Raw genomic sequence first — 17,927 nt, 5'->3', positions numbered from 1 at the left:
ATGTATTAAAAGAATAGGTTTCTTTGTGGCAATTTTATAAAGAGTGAGTGCTGAAGACTGGCATCCCCCCTCTAATGTACGGTATAACTGTGATTCTACTTTCATCTAATTCTAGAATGGAGTCTAAAGTCTATTTTCAGTCAGCGTGTATTGTTCGACTCAATCTACTAAATAAGACTATTTAGGGCGGGGGAGGGATGGTAATTTAACATGATTTATAGCAATATATAATGGCACTTATAGCAAAACTGTAACACCATAAGCAACTTGAACGAAATTTTTTTTGTCATTTTTAGGTTCATTTAGTTTAATACGGAACACAAATTTATCACAGATTCATTTAGGTATGATCCATTAGTTATTATATATACTATTCATTAGTTATTTATTCATTTAGTTAGGTCTGCTAAAGAACTAAAATTTTGTCATTTTTAGGTTCATTTAGTTTCATTTAGTTTTGAAATACACTTATCTATCTCTCTATCTATCTATGTAACACAAAGTATCCATTACTTTTTTCGTTCAAGTTGCTGATGGTGTTACAGTCTTGCTATAAGTGTTATTATAGATTGCTATAAGTCATTTTAAATTACCCGAGGTCTGAGTTTCTTTAGTTTCTCAGGTTTTTTGAATAGTGCTAGTTCATATGTCCCTTCTGCATGAAGAGATATAAAAAAATGTACGAGTAGAGATAAGAACAAAAGTTAAGTAAGCTTGTCCACTAGACTGATAAACAAGGAAAACGCTATTAGGTGAGTCGCGTAACTTGGGCCAAAAGTGTTACAAATTGGAGAAGTGGCGTAAATCGCTTTCTAGTGGTAGATGTTTTTGTAGTATGCTGAAGATTCTGAATAGCCAAAAAAGCTTTCTATAACATGCTTGGAAATAATGAAGGGTTTAAATTTCAATTAAATAATTTGAAAACAGTTTCTTTTTTCATAAAGGTATTGTCAGCCAAGTTTACTTTCCACTATCCAAACCGAATCGTTTAGTAAACTTATCAAATCTCTGTCAAAGCAGAAGAGTTGACTTCATATAGCATCTCGTTGAGTACGGGACTCACTGTTTCTATTTTGAAGAGTCTGAGCCTCTGGCAATTTGAAATGCCTACCTTGAAACAAATCTGAGCCTCTGGCAATTTGAACTGCCTACCTTGAAACAAATCTGAGCCTCTGGCAATTTGAACTGCCTGCCTTGAAATAAATCTGAGCCTTTAACAATTGGAACTGCCTACTTTGAAATAAATTGAACTCCCTGCCTTTAAATAAATCTGAGCCTCTGGCAATTTGAACTGCCTGCCTTGAAATAAATCTGATCCTCTGGCAATTTGAACTGCCTACTTTAAAATAAATCTGAGCCTCTAGCAATTTGAACTGCCTGCCTTGGAATAAATCTGAGCCTCTGGCAATTTGAACTGCCTACCTTTAAATAAATCTGAGCCTCTTCAATTTGAACTGCCTACCTTGAAATAAATCCCACTCACGTATTTGTAATGCTACTGCTTGTGTAAATATTTGTTTATGTTAGCTTCTGGTTCTTTCATGAGATCCATCTAAATTCTAGAGCTATGGTCACCAATCGTTTTCGCAAAAGCGTCAAATATAAGCTTTACAACGATTGAAATATTTCTGAGAGCCATCTGTTTACTAACTTAGTAAAACTATATTATAATTTTAGAGCTTTATTTAATTTCGGGTACACTGAATAAAACTTGATTCCATACTTAATAAAGATTTTGTTCACTTTTAAAACATGTGACCACAAGCACTTACTTTTTTGCAGATCAAGTACGCAAGGGGGAGATTTGACCGAAACTTCCTTCCACAGAAATTCTAATATTCTAATCCTATCATTCAATTCCCCTTGTTTTCCTTGCAATTTATCAGTAGAAAGTCTATAAGAATTAAATACCGACAAAGATGAATGACAATACAAAGAGAAATAAATGCCTTTAATTTTTGCATTAATCAAACATGCACACAAGTGCCCCCCTCACCCAAATGGCCTTTAAAACTGCCATTTATAAATATTTTTACCCCCCCCCCTCCAAAAAAAAACGAAAGAAAGAAAGAAAAAACACCCAGAAAATTGTGTTTTGTTACCCTCGTCACGGAAATGTTGAGGGTCATAAAATACTTCCACCTAGAAAAACTCTAACGCTTGCATTAACACCTCCCAAAAGAACTGCAACGTAGAATGTGAAGTACCGTCTAAAAAATAATGTTAAATTGGATTAATTTGTTTTGGTTTCTCTATGACTAATTGTGGAACATTTTTGGTGTTTGCAAATTTCCTGCAAGAAATTTGCTTCGAGGAAACACAAAATTTGTTCTTAGGGAAGATATCTGATGTTCGGAACAATTTCGGGGAGCTAAATTTTCTTTCATGGAAAAACATAAAGTTGAAATGTTTGATATATTTAATCAGATTGTTGATATAGGTCATTATTATTGAAATTCTGTTGTGACGAGACTAGTTTATTGACGTCATCATAATACGTTTTTTTCTAGAGCTCTTCCTCTAAACAGCTTTTCCTGCGGAGCACTTTAAATTAGTATTCTTACAACCAAATATTTTTCACGCCAGTGTCAGTCTTCGACCGACTTTTGAAATAGCCACTTCCTTGACGTAGATTACCTTATTTCTGGATTTGCCTATAGAGAGTAAGTTTAATTTATCAGTTATAGTAAATTTCTGTTTATTTATTTATTTATTATGTCGTATTTTACTTTATTTTTTTTTATTTATTTGATAGGGTATGCATATTGTTACAAATCATAGAGGGATACATCTTGTTGATGGGATTCGATTTCAGAGTGCATCGCACCAAACTGGAAAAATTGAAGTTGGAGATGAAATTGTCCAAGTTAACTATCAAACTGTCGTAAGTTGACCATCTCATTTGAAAATTATTTAATAACGACTTTAGTAGTGTTCGGGATCAGTTTCGTAATTTATACCAATGATTCGTTTTTGACTATTTCTTAACCGTTCTTAACACATAAACAACATTTTATATGGTAGTCGCTGTTAGGGAAGAAGACATTATGAAATTACAGTTAGGTTAAGAAATTACTGTGATGCTGTCTTTTCGTGTTTTACATTTAGGTATGTCGACGAAAAAATGTTGATAAAGCAAGGTGTAGAAAATAATTAAAAACCTTCCCCGTCAAGAAGGGTGGAGAATATGTCCCATTTAGTTTGAGTTTTAGTTAATTGTTTGAGATTTACAGTTAATTGCTTCATAGTTCAGACTTTCGGAGTGGATAACTGAGAAAAAAAAGCTGAACATTAATTAGATATGAAGATTCAGAGAGATCATTTCACAATAAAATAAGCCATCATCATGATTCTAACTGATCATTGTGAATATGACATAGATTACGGCAAAGATCTTGAGAAGTATTATGATGTCTTATCCCGGGGAAGTGGGTAGGCGGTCTGTTGTCCATGAGAAAAAAAAAGACTCTTTAGGTCATCATTTTTTTTTTGTGAGGGCTTTGTCAAACCAGCCATAAAATAAGCGATTTTGTGAGGGGCGGGCTAATGTGAGGGCTTTGTCAAACCAGCCATAAAACGAGCGGTTTATGTGAAAACAAAACAAAAAAATTAAAGAAAAGGTTTCAATTGAGTGTTGTGAGGAAGTTGCTATTTCTTGGTCCTTTAATTGCCTTTGTTTTTTTAAATATCTTTTGTAATTATTCTTATGATTTTAATACTATTTTATAGAATGCATTTTCGCACAAAAATGAAGCCATTCAAAGAAAAAGAGCTGGACGGGAATGAAAGCACATATATTAGGTCCATCTAAAATCGAGATATTTTCATTTTATTCCCAGCGAATTACTTCAGTTTTATGTAAGGATTATCCAGTTTTTATGGCACTTGGTATTAACCAAGTGACATATAGCAATCGCAAATTCTGTCGGTCTGTCGGTCCCGGTTTTGCTACTTTAGGCACTTCCAGGTAAGCTAGGGCGATTAAATTTGGCAGGCGTATCATGGACAGGACCAGATTAAATTAGAAATAGTCGTTTTCCCGATTTGACCATCTGGGGGGGTGGGGGTGGGGAGTCGGTTAATTCGGAAAAAATAGAAAAAATGAAGTATTTTTAACTTACGAACGGTTGATCAGATCTTAATGAAATTTGATGTTTTGAAGGATATCATGTCTCAGAGCTATTATTTTAAATCCCGACTGGATCTGGTGACATTGGGGGGGGGGGAGTTTGGAGGGGGAAACCTAAAATCTTGGTGGGAGAAATAAGCACAAGTTCTAGATACATGATTGACATAACCGGAACGGATCTGCTCTCTTTGGGGTAGAAGGGAGGGGGGGGGGGTTAATTCTGAAAAATTAGAAAAAACGAGGTATTTTTAACTTACGAACAGGCGATTGGATCTCAATGAAATTTGGTATTTAGAAGGATATCGTGTCTCAAAGTTCTTATTTTAAATCCCGACCGGATCTGGTGACATTGGGGAGTTTGGGGGGAGGGAACCTAAAATCATGGAAAACGCTTAGATTGGAGGGATCGGGATGAGACTTGGTGGGAAAATAAGCAGAAGTCTTAGATACGTGATTGACATAATTGGAACGGATCCGCTCTATTGGGGGGGGGAGGTTTAATTCTTTCATGGCTTGGACATCAAGCCATGGCTAATTGTAGAAAAAGCCAAGAGGCAAATCTAGCATTCACCTCCTTATTAGAATCGTATAAAAACGATGTTGGTTCATTTGTTAATAGATAAGTCTATTTATTATCCGTCCATGCGTCATTTTTAGGGCAGAAGAACTAAGGTAGATAGTCATAGAGCTAAGATAGTAATAGAATCTATAGTTTTCCAAGTGTTTGGTTAAATGGCACGGGTAAAGGGTGGGAGTAAGTGTGCCTCTCTTATTGGACCAATACTTATAGGTAACAAAACCGTATTTTACAGAAAAAATGGCGTATTAAGAAATATTAATACTAAAAATTCATAAAATACTCTAAAAGAATTCAATTCTTCGTCTAGCAGAAGAATTCTTTTTTTTTGTGTGTTTGGATACAAAAGCGTTCGTTTTATACTTTATGTTGTTATTTTTTGTTCTTTGTAATAGTACTTTTTTACATACACATAACTATGTTCTTAATTATCCAAAAAAGATTAAACAATTGTTTAAAAGGGCTGTTCAAAGAGTGGTTTAAAGAGGATGGACGTAAATGGGACGTAATTAGATATTTAACATGTACAAAATTAATTCTATTGAAAATGTCAGGGCTGAGTTTTTTTTTACAATCAGTTTTGTACTAAAGTATTTCGTTTTTAGCTCTCTTGGGACCATAAGAATTTACAAACAGCTCTAGTTGAAAATCCAGCAAAAGTTATACTAACTACCAAGAAACGACCAAAGCATTCAAATACTTTTGGTCAAATATACATTAAACCCTACAGGTAAGATTTTTGGCTTATTTGTCGCCACAGACTTTCATACATGAGCAATATAAGTTGTGCTGGAAATGACTAATCATGGGAGAACAAATAGCAAACGGCACTATTTTTTCTTTTTGATTATCTGTATTTTTCATTTATAAAATGCTTTAATGTTTTGAAAGTGTATTACTATTCTACTACTACTACTAACAACTCACCACAGAACCAAGCCGCTCGAGGCCGACACAGCTGTGCATGCTTCTCCCCCATTCCAATTTATTCAAAGCCTCCCTCCTTGTACCCTCCTAGGAAGTTCCCATTTTCCTTAAGTCTTTCTGTACAAAGTCCTCCCTCCTTAACCGCGGACGCCGTTTAGCCCTAAACGGTTGGCTGAAACGGACAATCTTTATAAATCTGAAAAATATTGAACAATATTTTTGGTAGAGCCTACTGTTTGAAACGCGGTCAGTAGATACAAAGAAATTCCTTAGAATTATATTTCAAATATAGAATCTAGTGAGGCTGGAGCAGAAAGAAGAGGAAGAGGGGGAGAAATATGCTTTTAACGGCTCTTCAACGAATATAACAGAAGGAAGGCTAAGAACAGTCGGTTAAAATAATCATTAAACTGCCGTCTATGTGATAAAATAATTTGAAGAAAAGTGCTTATTCTGATTCCAAATTTTTTTTTCGGTTATGTTTTTCTCTAATGCTACTGTTTCTGATACATCTTTTGCTTCTTTTTTGTTTTACTTTTTCTCTGTCTCTTTGTTCATCTGTCTTTCTGTCGTTTATGCTCTTTGCCTTTGCTTCTTATTTTCTTGTGTTTTTATGAATAATGTTAATAAAAAAGGCTGTAAACCAAAGCAATATCCTGTTGTGATTAGTATAATAAATTTAAAATGTAGGCCTTGACGTAATGTATCTTTTCAATTCTAAAACCTTAAAAATAGTATAACTGTCTAATAAAGGGATTTGTGCAAGATTTATATTTGATAAATCGTTCCCATATTCCTGGCAAAAATGTAAAAACTAATATGCGGGTACAGTAACATTAAATAATTTTTACCGGTAATTTTTAGACTTTACGAAGAATAATTTAAGCTAGCTTTATTTGTAAAAAAAGATGGAAGGGAAAAATGGAAAAGATAAAAAAAAAGAGATAGAAGTACCCGATAAATCACTTTAATACGCCTGTGCAACAATCTGTTAAATGTGTTTTTTAGTAGTTCGAGGCGAGGAATGCTTTTAGCAAAGGAATTTAGTAGAGATAACTACAAGAAAGAAGAAGAATAAAAGGCTTTGAAAACCCAAACTTTCGAAATTATTGTACCTTAAAATAGTTCCAAGTGATCTCAAAATACCAAAGACAGTGTAAACGGAAGATGGAAATTTTGAGCATTATTAACGTCCGAAAAAACTTTAAAAACGCATCCAAAAATTGTTTATATGCATTTGTTATCTTTTTACGAGTCAGGCAAAAATTTCAGGAGGGGGGTGCCCCCCTTTATACGGCCTTCGAGAGATAAAGAGTAGTAGCTGGACTGCAAAGTTTTGAATAGAACTCTTGAATTGGGACAATTTAATATTATTGATTGGTTATTTTATCTAATTAATATTAAAAATGGAGTAAATAGCAAAAAGAAGCGAGAATTATTATCAACCGGGAAAATATTTAGTGAAGGAATTTAGCAAATATAGGTATATTAAAGAAGAAGAATAAAAGAAGATTTAAAAAGCATAACATCCTAACGCGCCGTGCCTTAATAACACTTCCAAATGATTTCAAAAGACAAAAGATAGTGAAAGTGAAAAATATAGATGAAAATTTCATTTTGATTAATTTGATTCATTTTGGAATTTTTTTAATATTGTTAACGTATATGTGTGTGTCTTTTTCACATTGAAACTCATTTTGTTGTTTAAAATTGATAACAGAATATTGAAATTCGGAGGGGATTTAGTCATCTATTCAGATATTCGGAATTGAGTCATCTAGTATCATAGTATTACTAATTGTACTTTTGGTAATCCTTTTCATAAACTGCATTTACTTTGCAGATTGCCAAGTAAAAAACGTGATTCTTCGTTCAGATGGAGCGAGCATATATCCTCACCAAGCTATTTAGTTATTCCAACCGTGCATATTGCTTCTTCATCTGTGTAAGTTTTTGTTCTTTCTTTTCTTGTTGTCTTAGTTTTTTTTTCAAATAATGCTTTGGACATGTGCTGAAAGGTGCGTTTCTCACTCTTTGATCATCCTGAAGAAGAGTGAAATTACAGTTTTTATGTTTGTTGCAGAAGCATTTTTGTTAGGCTTTTTAGACAAAATATGTAAAATTTAATGTGTGCACTTGGATGCTGTGGGCTCATTTTAGAAAACGCTGCACAGGTACAGAGGACCGGAGAGATTACTCCCTTTTGTGTCATAGGAAAAAAAATGGATTTTATTGGCCCCACGTTCTAAATTGTGATTGGATTGTCCGTTTGAAATTTTAAACCAAACAAGGGATCCAAAAGTTTGGAGCCACAAGATTTTTTAAAAGTGGTGTCGCTGGTCCTCTGTGACATAATTATGTCTAGTAGCATTTGAGGGATATTTTACCTCAAAGACAGAACATCAAGGTAAAGCCCTTGATAGATGTTCAGCGCTCAGTGGAACATTTTATTTCCAATTATGGTTGGTCGCCCATACCTCTTAAGAAGTAAGTACAACCCTTTGTGTGTGTGTGAATAGTGAACAATAGTCACCTAGTAGAGTCTTTGGACCGCAATAGTTCATTTTGAAAAAAGTGTCAGCCGTAATTTTTATGCGTGAACATTTAGTTCTACCAGTAAGATCAGGGGCAGAGATGCATGGCCGAAATTGATATATTAAGTTATGTGCATCTCTAAAGGTATGGTAGATATTGCAGAAGTGATTAATAGTTGGTTTAAATGAAATTCCGTTTTCATCAAAATACAAACTTGAGTAGTGTAGTTCATTCGCCTCTTGCGTGTCCCTTCGGCTATCAGCTTCTCTAATTTTCATAAAGGAAATCTCATATTTCCATATATCTCATATTATTTGACGTCTTGCTTCTTTTCAGGTTTTTTTCGACTATTTTATACGTAATTATTGTGAGAATTCAGGATTTTGGAAAATTCAGGAAATGATAAGCGAGATGATCAAAAAGGCAATATCTGCATGCTATCAATACTACTACAACTACCACTACTGCTACTACCACCCTACTTTATTTAGAGTATTTAGGGGAAATTTGTACTAAATCAAAAGACGCTATGTGCATGCACATTGTCAAAATATCATATCTCAAAAATTGATTTGGGTATTAAGTTGAAACTGTCAGAGAATACTTAAGGGGAAGATCATGTCATTAAAAGGAAAAATGTGCACACTACTGCTGATATTACCGTTATTGCTGCATTTACTACTACTACTACTACTACTTATATTGTAACTACTTATAGGACTGACAGCATAAAGATCAAAACTTCTAGAAGTATATAAACATACAGGTTATCAAAAGGACATATCAGCAATGTCATATCAATGGCGAATTGTATTATGTTGAAACTTCCAAGATTTGATGAGAGGGATGTTCAACTGATCAAATGGCAATATGTTAATTCTACTGCTACTAGTAGTACTACCGCTATTCAATACTATTACTACTAATATCAATACTATTACTTTGACTACTACTACAACTATGCCTAAGGGCATGAAGGTAAAATTTTCAAGGAATTTTAAGGGGGAAGATGAACAGAATCCGAAGACGCCAACGGAATCCGAAGACGCCCTCTGTGTGCAGGTTATCAAAAGGGTGTAACAATAATATCTTAGGAACAGTTTGGTGTGTAAAGTTGGAACTAAAAGGGCTTGTTGTGAGGGATGTTTGAACTAACCAAAAGTAAATGTTTTCATCCTAAGGCTTGTTGTGAGGAATGTTGAACTAACCAAAAGTAAATATTTGCATCCTAATTCTACTGCTTCGTTTCATACTACTGCTACTTTTACTATTATTACTACCTAACTATTACTGCTACTGCCACTGAAACTTAGGCTACTGCAATTAATCCTACAGCTACTACTGCTATTAAAACTAAGGATATTAAGGCGATAAATTTGGGATATATGGAAACTGTATTGAACTAAATCGAAACACACAGAACAGATTGTCAAGCGGACATATCAGAAATGCTTCAGGGATGGTTGATCGTATGTATTAAGCTGAAACTTTCAACGTGTGTTGAAGGGGATTTTGAAAAAACTAAAGGTCCTATGCGCATTCTTCTACTAACGCTGCTACAACTATTGCTACTGCGCAAGCTAAGGGTATTAAGCTGAAGTTTTAAAGGAATATTTAGGCAGATATTGAACTAAAAAAAAAAAAAAAAAAAAAAGTATGAGCATTTGGACTTTCAAAAAGGTGACAAAACAATATATGAAGAACAACTTATTAATTTAGATATTATTATTAATTAATATTATTAATTTAGACCTTTAAGGGTAAGTTGTGGGGGGTTTGGAACCAGCCAGGAGGCACTATATGTACACTTTTAATGCTACCACTACAGTTAATGTAACTAATGACGCTAAAGGTATTAAGATGAAACTTTTAGGGAAAATTTACGAGTTTCAATTAAAGAAGAAACTGTATCTATGTGGTTTTCAAAAGGGCATATAAGCAATATCATAGGCAGCACCACTCTATAATAGCTAGAAATATCGAACAAAAAGTACAATAAATAGCCAAGTCAAACTCAAAATGAGCAAAACTTAATATGAGTAGGGCTTATAACCCCCATGCCTTTTCAAGACCAGAACACAGTTTGCGCTTTACTGAAAACAAAATACGTTTAAAATGTTTTCTCTTTTCTTACTTTCATAAATAAAAAAATATCAAAGTTTCTAAGGAACAAATATCAATATATATATAAATTAAACTGAAAATCTATGGTAATTTTTTTTTTATTAAAGCGCAAATTGTGTTCCTGTCTGAGAAGGCGTTGGGGTATTAGTCCTAATCTTGTTAATTTTTGCTCGTTTTGAGTTTGACTTGGCTATTTATTTTAATTTCGGTTCGTTTTGAGCTTAATTTATTTATTGATAGTGATTTGTGGTAGTTTTACGCTTGGAAAACTATTTGACTTTATTTTTGCTCATTCTTGGCTTAATGAAGCTCTTTACTTTTCTTTGAAAAATTTATTTTGTTTAAAGAGTTTTTAAGGTAGTCGAAAGTAAGACTCATGACTTCTGTTTTAGTTCTTCTCGGATGTTTCATTATTTAGCTTAGGTGGCAATTGGTCTGAGGACTCCATGCGAATTTCCAAAGGTCTTCTTCTTTCAGATGCTATTTAATGAGAGAGAGTTACTTTTTTCTCAAAGTTTTTTTTTATCGGATTTATTTTAAATGTTAATTATTTACTGCGCTGTTAAGTTTCAATGGTCACGAAAAAGTTTTAACCCATTTGAGCTACGACAATGCGTCTAACAAAGTAGGGCCATGAGAGTATTATCAAAACATTGATATATTTAGTACTCGCAAAGAAAACAAAATATATTTAAACAATAAATAAATTAGACTCCGAATTACATGTTGCCCTCTAAAGTATTACTCTGGAAAGCTAAATGCTTTTAGGAAAATATTCAGAACTAGAAATTCCATTTAAATACATGCAGTTACAAGAAAAATAAGCAAATGGTTGCCATAGAAAGAGTATGGGTCATGCAAACCGTAAGTATATAGGGAAAACAGTGATTATTTAGTTGTAGATTATTTGCGTGAATAGAAATGGTATCTTAATATTAAGAACATTTTCCAATTTGAAAACTTTTGAAAAAAGAAAAATGAATTTAGAGGTTGAGCTCATAACTATTTATGATAAGGATTATTTCAATAATTACAGTATAATTAAGTGGTAAGAACTATATTCTATATTCTGAGATCTAAGACCTCACGGTTTTTACTGGTTTCAGTCAAAAATGATTGGTTCCAATTTTTTGGCCATACGGTGACTGAACAGGGGACTCGGGTGATATTCTCATCGAAGTTCTTAGACCGACGATCAGAGTATTCTGGACCTTGATTTTCTGAAATAAAAAATGAAATAAGCGACTGGAAAGTAATATCAAAGACCTGTGTTCGTGCTTAAATTTTTTTTTTTCCAAAAATCCAAGATCCTAACATATTGATTAGCCAAAAAAAGGGCTTTAAATTCCAGACGTTTAGCTTCTTCGATTTAAAATCCAATTATTTTGTATTTAAGATTCCAAACATTGGTAACCACAATAATTTTATTTTATAATGCGACCATTGGATGCACTGTTGTTAATGATTGGTTCCAATTTTTTGGCCTAACTGGCAACTGAACAGGGGACTTGGGTGATATCGTCATTGAAGTTCTTAGACCACCGATCAGAGTACTCTGGACCTTGATTTTGTGAAATAAAAAAGAAAATAAGCACCTGGGAAGTAACATCAGTGACCTGTGTTTGTGTTAAAAATTGTTTTTGTTTAAAAAATCTAAGATTCTAACAGATTGACTAGCCAAAAAAGGGCTTAAAGTTCCAGACGTTTTAGTTTCTTCGAGTTGAAATCCAATTATTTTGTATTTAAAATTCCAGACATAGGCAACCACAATAATTTTATTTTATTATGCGACCACTGGATGCACTGTCGTTAATGATTGGTTCCAATTCTTTGGCCTAACCGGCGACTGAACAGGGGACACGGGTGACATTCTCATCGAAGTTCTTAGACCACCGATCAGAGTACTCTGGACCTTGATTTTCTGAAATAAAAAAGAAAATAAGCACCTGGGAAGTAACATCAGTGACCTGTGTTCGTGTTTAAAGTTGTTTTTCTTTAAAAGATCCAAGATTCTAACAGATTGATTAGCCAAAAAAGGGCTTAAGTTCCAGACGTTTTAGCTTCTTCGAGTTGAAACTCAATTATTTTGTATTTAAAATTCCAGACATAGGTAACCACAATAATTGTTGACCTATTTATAATGTGACCACTGGATGCACTGTCATTAATGTAGCCTTTGACAGGAAACTGTCAACGTTATGTAGCTAACGGGTCTTATAAGCAATAAACTGATTTGACAGGTTTTAGTTTAATAACCCTATTTTATTTTTACTATCCGCCATTTTTTTTCTTTTATAGATAATATTTTGTGACTCATAATTTTTTGTAGACTAAGTCCTGAAATCAGTCAGTCTGAAATTCCTTCCGAAGCCAGTGGAGGTGAAAGTGAATGTGATGATGATACATTTGCTTTCCCTTCTTCAGATAATAAAAGTAATGAAAGTGGGGCTATAGTCCCAGCTACTCAGTTGTATATACCAAAGCCTCGAGTTGGTATCACAAGGAGAGCAACAGTTGCTGGTGTGGCTTCTTCACTTAGTCTCCAAGCTAGTAAACAGGTGGTAAGTCCAATCTATTGTTACAATTTTGTTATAACTATTACAGCCTCCAAACTAGTAAATAGATGATAAGTCGCATGACAAAAAAAAAAAAATATTAAAATTAAGTAGCCAAGATAAGGAGGATAATACCAGGCAATGGAAAGAAAAGAAGTGAATTTGACAAAAGTAGATATTTTGGCAGGGAACTTCGCCAAGCCGGCCTCAGTGCTAAAAAAGAGAAGAAGGAAAACTAACCTTCTTCTTCTTATTTTCTTTTTCTTTGAGCATTGAAGACGGCGTAGCGGAGGTCCTTAACAAAATATGTACCCTTGTCATTTTCGCTTCTTTCTTTCCACTTTCTGATATTATCCTTGGTTCTCGGCTACACCTAATTTTACTATTCATTTATAATTTTTTCTTGTTTGTCATACGTCATGTATAACAAGTGTGGTCTCAGAATGTATCTAAATATGATAAGTCCCCTAAATTGATACAATGCAAATAGATAATAGTTGTGCATTTGGTTTATCGAAAATAAGCTTAAAAATATTAGTTAACGAGTAAACTTTCTTGGCTTTTTCTTATTTCCATATTTGTTTTTCATCCATCACACAAAAAAAATTTAAGTGTTAATCTTGTTGCCTTACTCACAAAGTAGTATTTATTCACAAAAGCAAACCACTTGAGCTTACGTCTGGGGGAGGGACGTAAGCTCCCATAACTCCTAAAAATGGTGTCAGATTGAACTACAAAATATACAATGAAAACTGCTTTGTCCGAAACCCCTAAATAGGAAACTTACAGTCCCTTGGCTTGAACAACAAGGAAAACTAATTTACTTGAAAAACAAGAAAAGTGGCTGAATCCCCGATATTTCGCGTCGACAGCATCTTTTTTTTTCATCTCCAGCTAGCTGGGCATTGGAACATCGTAAAAAGCTGTTCAATGATTCCTTTTAAAGGAAATTGCCGCATCTACTGCCTTTTGTAACCAATCTTTAAAAATAATAAGTATTTTTACAAAAAACTGCATTTCCTTATGCTAGATGATGATAGTCGCCATAATCGTTGGTTAGAACCATATTTATATGTATGACGTAAAAATTAAATGCTATATTATGACGTTAGCTATAATTATATCAGAATATTATGACACTGTAAGGGACAGGGCTCCAGCACACGTAAATATAGCTATTAAGTTGTTGTCCGATCAAGATCGTAAGAAAATGATCATGGTTACTGCGGTAGCGGCAATCTAGTAAGAGACGATCATATCCCGTAGTATATATAAGGAAAGAAGTGGTTTAGTATGAAAATTCAGAATTTGTTCATATAATACCTTCTGAATTAATAGTTACCGCAACCAATGGCTCTGAGCCTGTATTTGAGAGTTGGAGGGGGAAAGTTCAAACCACGTTGTGGTAACGATATTTGTACACACATAGAAAGCTCTTTTATATGCTCATTGTTCAAATCACAGCTCCTTGTCCAAAATTCCAATTTTTTAAATCTCGATCAGTGTTTTAAAGCAAAGTTATATTAAAGAACAGAACTATAGCCCCTAGCGGCTGAAGTATTCAAATAAATTATTATCTGAATGATGATGCAACACACACTTATCTGTCTACAAGATAATACAACAAAACTTGTTCCCCCTTGGGTAAGTGTCACATAAAACTTACTTCGCTGGATTATTACCTGTGGTTCTTCTTTTACTATTCCAATTAAGAAAAAGCCTTAGGGTTTTTCCTGTGTTTAACTATCTTTGAAAAAATCTGTCTCGCCAAGACACTTGAAAGGATCTATAGCAGAATCCAAGGCTTTTTAAATGTATTACTCGTAGATATTAAGCACTCAATCCAAAAGAGGCATTACCATGCCTCTTCTAATATGTCGAGGCCAATCAGACTATAAGTGAAGGTATATATTATTTTATGTAGGTTTTCTGTATATTGTAGAATCGAGCTTAATCAACCGGCAAGGGCTATCAAGAAGCAGAAATTGAGAAATCTATGTAATGAAATTTATTCGTTATTAGCATTTAATTATATAATATTTTTACTGCTAAATGCAAATTGGCATTTAAAAAGCTCCCTTCTCAAGGTTAAGAGGTTGAACAAAAAGTTTGTATGGCGTTATAATATAAAACAATATAAAAAAAAAAAAAAATGTGTGGATACAAGGCTCGGCTGCAGCAATTGCGGAAAGGTCTTGGTTGAAGACTGAATTTGCGATCGTCGGCGAATATAAGGATTAGAACTTCCTGAGGCATTTTAAAGAATTGATCACATTTACTCATAAAGGCCAACCACTGGAGCTTACGTTTGGGGGGGGGGGTATTGTTTTTAAGAGAGATAATTGATTAAAGACGAAAATAATACAAAAACAACAACAATAAAAAAAATAATAATACAGAAAAAGCCTCATAATCATGCTGATCACACTCGAAGACACCAAGCAAACATTCAGTTTGTTTTATAATGAAAAATGTATTTGAAAAGACTCGAAACTGGTAAAATACAATTTTTTTTAGTAACTATTTCTTACTGACAATCGATTGTTATAATTTAAAAGAACACGAACAACCGATTTTAGTAAAACACATAATGATTTCAAAATGTGTCTGAAAAGTAGATGACCCAACTGAACAAAAAACAAATTAGTAATGAGTCGACAATAGAAAAATATATTAATCTAAGTATATCAACTTTAAATGCAAGTATTCGTAAAAAAAAAAAAAAAATGAAAAGGACAACAATATACATTTGCTAGAAATTCCTCTACAAGTTTAAGTTTCCGACTCTTTGGGTCAAACCAATATAAAAAGAACAATCGAGCGAATACTAATAAGAGGATATAGCATACAAGAGAGACATAGAAAGAAAAAGAGATAAAACACACACAGTTTGGGCTTATCATAGAAGAAAGAGATGTACCATCTCCTTCGGCAAATACCTCGATATAACTGCATAATCAAATTGGGTAGTAGGATTTGTTATAAAATATGATTGATTATTGTTTTTAATTATGTAATTTCTTTTGGGATCACAATATTACAATATTAGGACAGTTTTCTCGATTTCCTTCTTGAATGATTGAAATAGTCTTCCTGAACAATTGCAGATGCAAATAAAACGGGTTTTATTTTCTTTTTCTCAATACCAAAGACTTGATCCGCAAAGTATTTTTATGGAGAAAAAAGTTGTGTAATTCAAGTTCCAATAATTCTGCATATGAATTGTTAAAAAGTAATTTTAGGAATTAAACTATGGTTATTAATTAAACTCAAGGTATTAATAAATAAATAGCCGGCAACGTAGCAGGAAAACGGTGGAGGCTCGAGATAAAGCTTGGACTATATATGTGATTTAAACAAATTATGTTTGTGTCAAACTCTGATAGGTTAATCCGACAAGTTCTTAGTAGTAATATTTTCATAATTATTCTATTATCCTCTTTGCTGTGCTTCATCTTCAAAAACGCTTTATTTTCCACGCTGCTAGAAGCCTGGAGACTCAAAAGGTTTGTTTGTTAAAATATTTCTTTCTTGCTTACACATTATTAAGAAATGTAATTTTTATTTTTTATTCATAAGAATTATTCAAATAATAGATTTCAATTGACTTATAGTAAAAATAAAAACGAACCAATACTTTAGTTTCTGGTAAACCCGACCCTTAGATCACTCCAATACGGCCTGGTTTGATGAGTATCCTGGAACAAACTGTGGCTTAAAAGAATGTTGACTTTGAATTGACCATGAAATCACCGAATTTACCGAATCTCTGAGAGTGTGGCTTTCAGTTGATGATCCACTTTAGCCACTGCTCGCTTTCAAGTTCTCGCACAACACCTGCAATGCCAGCCAGTGTGGATACGCATAATTGTAATCTATGACGGCTCTCCACAATTTTATTTTTTTGTTGTTGATATCTATGTTATCCTTGCCTCTAAGTGTTTGTTTATGGGACTTAAATAAATTGCACAGGTTAATCTGCGCTTCCCTTTACTGTAGAGTAAATAAGGCATTGAAAGATCCAGTTGTCATTATTCTCACTGGCATCGTTCTTCTTTTCTAAGAAGTTGGTGCTCTGTTGGCAATGAGCCATCACAACCAACGAAAATATATATACCCAAGCCCCCCCGCGCGCGTAAGTCGTTACGCGCCATATTAGTTACGCGCCATATTAGTTACGCGCCATTGTAGTTGTGTCCCTGTGTCCCACCTGTGAATATAGATAGATTTATATATGTGTTTCAAACTACGTAAAAATTGCGAATATACAACATTCTTGGCTTTCCCATTGTCTGTCCATATACAAAGCCGTATGTACTAATAATGACGTCATATGCAAACGCTCTTTTTACAAACAAACAAATATGCATACACACAACTTGTTTTTATATAGATAGATAGATAGATAGATACAATACAAATTAACTGCGTAAAACTTGCGAATATACAACATTCTTCGCTGTCCAATTGTCGCTGCATATAAATAAATTGTCAGGTTTACCGACCCTTGAACATGCAACGTACAATTGTCCATGGGAAAAACAATCAGTATTGAGATCTATACCACATTTTTCTAATGATTGACCTTGAGCTTTGTTAATGGTGATTGCAAATGCTAATCGAATTGGGAATTGCAATCTTTTAAATTGAAAAGGCAGATCCGTTGGAATCATAGGAATGCGAGGAATAAAACTGGAAAAATAAAAATAAAAATAAAAAGAACTAAAAAGGTAAAAACTACAAAAAAAACTAAAAAGAAAAAGAAAAAAACTAAAAAAACTAAAAAAAGGTAAAAACCAAAAAAAAAACTAAAAAGAAAAAAGGGGAAAAACACAAAAATTTGTTTCATCATATACCAATTCAAAAACGAATGTATATACAGACCGGGACACCGGGACACAAATGACGACCGGGACACAGGGAATATAAATGACGACCGGGACACAGGGACACAACTACAACGGGGACGCCGGGGGGCACAGGGGGATAAGTAAATGACGATGGGGACACATGGAATGTTTGATTAGCAATCACCACCAACAAAGCTCAAGGGCAATCATTAGAATCATGAGGTATAACT

At 33.7% G+C, this 17,927-nt stretch overlaps 1 protein-coding gene across 1 annotated transcript in view; it reads left to right on the top strand.

Moving 5' to 3' along the window:
• LOC136038914 (uncharacterized) overlaps nt 1–17,927 on the top strand; it is a 115,163-nt gene that overhangs the window by 33,941 nt on the left and 63,295 nt on the right. Inside the window, exons 6-9 of the mRNA XM_065722401.1 lie at nt 2,756–2,884; nt 5,312–5,436; nt 7,477–7,578; nt 12,622–12,853. Of these exons, the coding sequence (XP_065578473.1) occupies nt 2,756–2,884; nt 5,312–5,436; nt 7,477–7,578; nt 12,622–12,853 (588 nt within the window). The remainder of the gene's footprint in view (nt 1–2,755; nt 2,885–5,311; nt 5,437–7,476; nt 7,579–12,621; nt 12,854–17,927) is intronic.

Source organism: Artemia franciscana, chromosome 2 (genome assembly GCF_032884065.1).
Source record: "Artemia franciscana chromosome 2, ASM3288406v1, whole genome shotgun sequence".
Lineage (NCBI taxonomy): Eukaryota > Metazoa > Arthropoda > Branchiopoda > Anostraca > Artemiidae > Artemia > Artemia franciscana.
This window is presented reverse-complemented; position numbering and strand designations above follow the sequence as displayed.